The sequence below is a fragment of the Naegleria gruberi genome, assembly GCF_000004985.1.
Source record: "Naegleria gruberi genomic scaffold NAEGRscaffold_326, whole genome shotgun sequence".
NCBI classification, from domain to species: Eukaryota; Heterolobosea; class Eutetramitea; order Acrasida; family Naegleriidae; genus Naegleria; species Naegleria gruberi.
Window position 1 is genome coordinate 2,914 of NW_003163069.1, and position 4,895 is coordinate 7,808.

Consider the following 4,895-nt stretch of genomic DNA (forward strand, 5'->3'; position numbering starts at 1 on the left):
CTCAGAGATGAAATTAAGTTATTGATGTACATCAATCGATAATTATTTTCGAAATAATATTATTAAATTGTGAAATAAACAACCCAAACCAACGTTCATTTGTTGATTGAAGCAAACGTGATCATCTTTTAAAAATACTTATTAAATCAATCGAAGGCGTTGTTGTATTCTTCTTGCCAGCCATCACGGAAGAGCAATCGTGTTTACAAAAAAACTTCCGATAGGAAATAAAACACAGTCAAATCGTTCCGAGACTAGCCATTCACAACAACAGCGAAAAAAAAAATAACAAGAAACCCCTCGCTATACAACAATAAGATGTCTACCGAAACATTCAAGTTCCAAGCTGAGATTAATCAATTGATGAGTTTGATCATCAATACCTTCTACAGCAATAAGGAAATCTTCTTGAGAGAATTGATATCCAATGCTTCTGATGCTTTGGATAAGCTTCGTCACATCAGTTTGACTGAACCATCAGTCTTGGACTCTGAAAGAGAGTTGTTCATCCACATTATTCCTGATAAGGTTAACAAGACATTGACCATTAGAGACTCGGGCCTGGGCATGACTAAGGCCGATTTAATTAATTGTTTGATCCATAGTAATCACAATCACTGGGACCTTAATAAAATGCTCTTTGAAAAAATTTTAAAAAATATTTTCTCTCTTGCTCGACAACATGCACCCCTTAATAAAATGGAATTTCTTCTTCAAAATTGAAAAATATCTTTTTACTCTCGTAAACTGATAGTATCAAGTTTGAATCATCACACTAGCCTCTGTTCTTTCACCAAACAATCCGATCGTGGCAATTAGCTTCCATGTGATGACAAATGCTATTGTTGTGATTTTGATTCCTTACATTCTCCACAATGATGGAAGTAAATTGGTTTTTTGATGGTAATGATGATGATCATTTGTTACTCCACTGAAATTACATGACCGATTTATTTTTACTCATCCATAAACAATCAAGCGAAAAAGCGATTTTGCAACACAATGTGAAACAAGCCTAAATTCCTTCCTTATTCGAAATTAACTCAAAAAAAAAACGCTGCATTTATTGACTCACATAGTTGACAAATCAATATTTGCAACACTTGGCAACAAGCCTTTGGTATACAATTCATCACAAGACTTTCATCATCATCACAACAAGACTTTCATCACAACCCTGGTTCACATCTAACTGACATAACTAATTTTCAATCTTTCATCAAAATTCAAATTATCTAAAAACAAGCCTTTTTGCAACTTCACATCTACCAGATACAAAACCATAAGAAACAACCCTATTCAAATCCATTCAAGTCTCGCAGCAACAACAACACTCATCATTCATTCACTAATTAAATCCTTCGTCATACCATCACAATGTTATCAGCATCAGCAGAAAATAATCTGCAAGACATGTTTGCTCAATTCCTCAAAGGTCAAAGGGTTGACACTGGAATGGAAGAAGAAAACAAAAAGTTGAAGAAACAAGTTAATTTTCTCCAAAATCTTGCCTGGGAAAAAGAGCAAGAACTTGAAGAAAGGGATAACGCATTCTATGCAATGGCTGCAAGGGTTGATGGAGGTGTGCTAGCAAAATATTATACAAAAATAGTTAAAAGTGATAGATCCTATAGAATGCAAATCAATACCATCAAACAACAACTCAAAGAGTGTGATCCAGATGATACATTAATTATGAATTCCTTAAAGAAGAAGATTGAGACATTAAACAAGGAACAAGAAGAAGATAAATCCCAATATTTCCTTGAGTATGAGAATGCAATGAAGATTACTGATGCTGAATTACATGCCATTTACCAAAAACACAATGCAGAGATGTTGGAACAGAAAAAGTTGATTGACTATCTTTATGCAAAGAGCAACGAATACGAGTTGACTGGAAAGAAACTTAATGATGGACTGATGGGGAAGGCGTTAGAAATTGAAATACTCAAGAAAAGAGTACAAGAGACTGAGAATCGTTTAAGAGATGAAGAAAATAGATTTTTAACAGCACAAAATCAGACAATGAATGAATTTGATCTCCGAAACAAATCATTAATTTCAGAAATGAATACTAATCATCAATCATTAATATTAGAATTGGACACAAAGCATCAAATGTTAGTATCAGAAATGAATCAAAGATACATGACAAAATTGTCTGAGTTGGAAGAAGAAAACAAGCAATTAAGGGTCGATACATCAAATTTTTTGCTAGAGTTACAACATTCAAAGTTAAGAATTGATCAATTGGAACTTGAAGTTAAGGAAGCAAAATTAACACAGCTAACACTTGGACAGGCAGCTATTAATCAAACTCCTACTACATATTCCAGAACTGAGGCCATGAAAGATTTCAATATCGGTGCATTTTCTGGTGATGCCATGAGTATTCTCCTTAGACCTCAACAAAGACAAACAATTAGAGAATTTCAGTTCAATCCAGAACAAGACAATGTTACAACATTCCAAGGATATATAGAAGCTTCAAGAAAAGTGGGTAAAAGAACCTTTGAGAAAAACACTTTAAACAATCATAGGTGTGCAGTAAGGAGTTACTTGAAATTTATTTCAATGTCTCCAGAGGAAATAGAAGTTATTCCACCAAATAATGATGCCATCAATGCTTGGTTGTGTTTCTTAGCAAGAGAATCAAAGGCCTTCAACACTATTTTGAATTATGGAAGAGGATTATTAAGCCATATCAGAGAAGAAACAGGTGCCAAGAACAATGCCTCAATAGACCAACTAGACTATAGAAGATTTTCTTCCACTTTGAGTAACATTCTCAAATCATTTGGAAATGAAGAAGAAAAGGCATTAGTATACGATGATGTGGAATACTTTAATGTAATGAAGAAGAGTTATTCATCAACAAGAAGAACTATTCTTAGAGATAGAGCCATGTTTGCCTGTCAGAGTGCAATTGGTCAAAGACCAGACTCTATTTCATTCATGAAATTGCGTGATGTTGAGATTTTTATCACAGTTGACAAGAGGGTCAAAATTATTTACTCAACCAGGAAAATGAAGACAATTTTGAAAAAACCTCACAAACAGCCAATCACTTCTCAACATAATGGTGATAGAGAGGTTTGTCCAAATCATGTTTTATTGAACTATCTTATCGCAAGAGGTGCTTTGGCTTCATATGACATCAATACTCCGTTGAACAAAGTTTTGGAAACTCCTGGTCAAGTATTGATAAAAACAGATATGCAAGACAAGTATTTATTTCCTTGCATGAAAGTAGATGGAACTTTTAGAGATAACAATCGTTTAAGGACTTTGTATTTCACAAGAATATATCGTCAGCTTTTTTCATTAGCTGGCTACAACAAAAAGGTCAGTGGATATTCCCCTAGAAGATCCTGCGTTACTAGAATGATTGAACACTTTATGGACAAAAACACTTACAATGCTGGTGCAGAAGTGGTTGTTAAATGGATTGGTTGGGAAGCTGACTCTAAGGTTTTTAGAGAATATGTTGATGATGTTGTCAAGAACCACCTCAAAATTGGTGACATTTTTGGTTTGAATGAAAATGAACAAGACGGTGAAGAAGATGAGCAAGAGGAAGATGTTGATGAACAAGATCTAGAAGTAGAGGATGAGGAAGATGACCAATTAAATGAAGATGATGATGATTATCAACAGTCATCAGAATGCATTTTAAATGATGATGAAATTGAACTTGAATTCATTCTCAAGATTAATGATGATCAACAATCACCAAGAAGTGTAGAGCTTAATATTGAAACAAGACCAGGATTAGACCCTCAAATATCAGCCTACATTGAAGACAAATGTAGAACACTTTATGAATTTCCAAATGATCTCATTATCAAATTTCATTCTAAAATGAGAATTCGTTTTGTGAATTTTTTATTTTTTGCTCACTTTGAATTAATGCTTCAATTCAAAGACACTTGTAACAATAGAAGATTGAATCAAGAGCAGAGAACCAATCTTAAAATGTCAATTATTAATGAAAGATTGAAGAATGATAATTTTAGAAAATCACTTGAAGAAGATGTTGAAAAATTTTTCACTAGAATTATGCCAAGTAATAATCCTTCTAAAGATTCTAAATTTGATATCTATTTCAAAGGTATTGATATTCCTATTCGTTATCATGACAAAGCTATTGAGATATATGATTCTGCTGATAATGATATGAACGATGAATCAGATCAAGATGAGGTGATGATTACATCTGGTGCAGATGAAGATGAGCAAGAAGAGGCCAACTCAAACTCATCAATCATTACATGGACAGCACTTTCTAGAGGAAAGACTTTTCCAAAGATTAGATATATTGCAAAGACGTTAATTTTGAGGGATTCTAAACTCAAAGATAGACTTAATGTCATTCTTCCCAAAAACAAAACGAAATATATTGTTTCTAAAGCTTACATCATTCTTTTATTGAAGGAATTACGAGTGAAAGGACTGACAATATTACATGATTTGTTACCACATATGAAAAGGCTCAAATCTTGGCAAAATTCTTATACAATCCCAACAAATTTTACTTCTGGAAAAGCTTTTAACAATTACTTATTAATTGAAGGTTATGGTGAAAAGTTTATTCATAAGAGTGAAAAAGTTAAAGAAAGATTTATGGAATTATTTGTTGGCAAAGATGGTAAATGCAGGGTAGTAGAATATGATGTGAACACTTTAGAAATAATTCAAGATTCTAAATATCAAAACTCCTTCAGGAAAGCATGTGATTTAACTAAATGTAATTCAAGAAGTGAATCCTATCATTTTCGTTCAGATTCAGTTAGGGCACATTTAGAATCTTTAGATGGTATTTCCACAATTTTCAAGAAGGGTAATTATATTTCAACTGCCAATGTTTATGAAAATGAAATGTCAATCAAACT

General features: G+C 33.0%; 1 protein-coding gene across 1 annotated transcript; it reads left to right on the forward strand.

Annotated features, from left to right (window-relative positions):
• Nucleotides 1–318: 318 nt before the first annotated feature.
• NAEGRDRAFT_76716 (uncharacterized protein) lies at nt 319–4,866 on the forward strand (the record flags this gene model as incomplete). Its single annotated transcript, XM_002668326.1, has 2 exons — nt 319–604; nt 1,388–4,866. Coding segments are annotated over 2 exons (3,765 nt in total), but the record flags the coding sequence as incomplete, so codon positions are not given.
• Between the last annotated feature and the right edge of the window lie 29 nt (nt 4,867–4,895).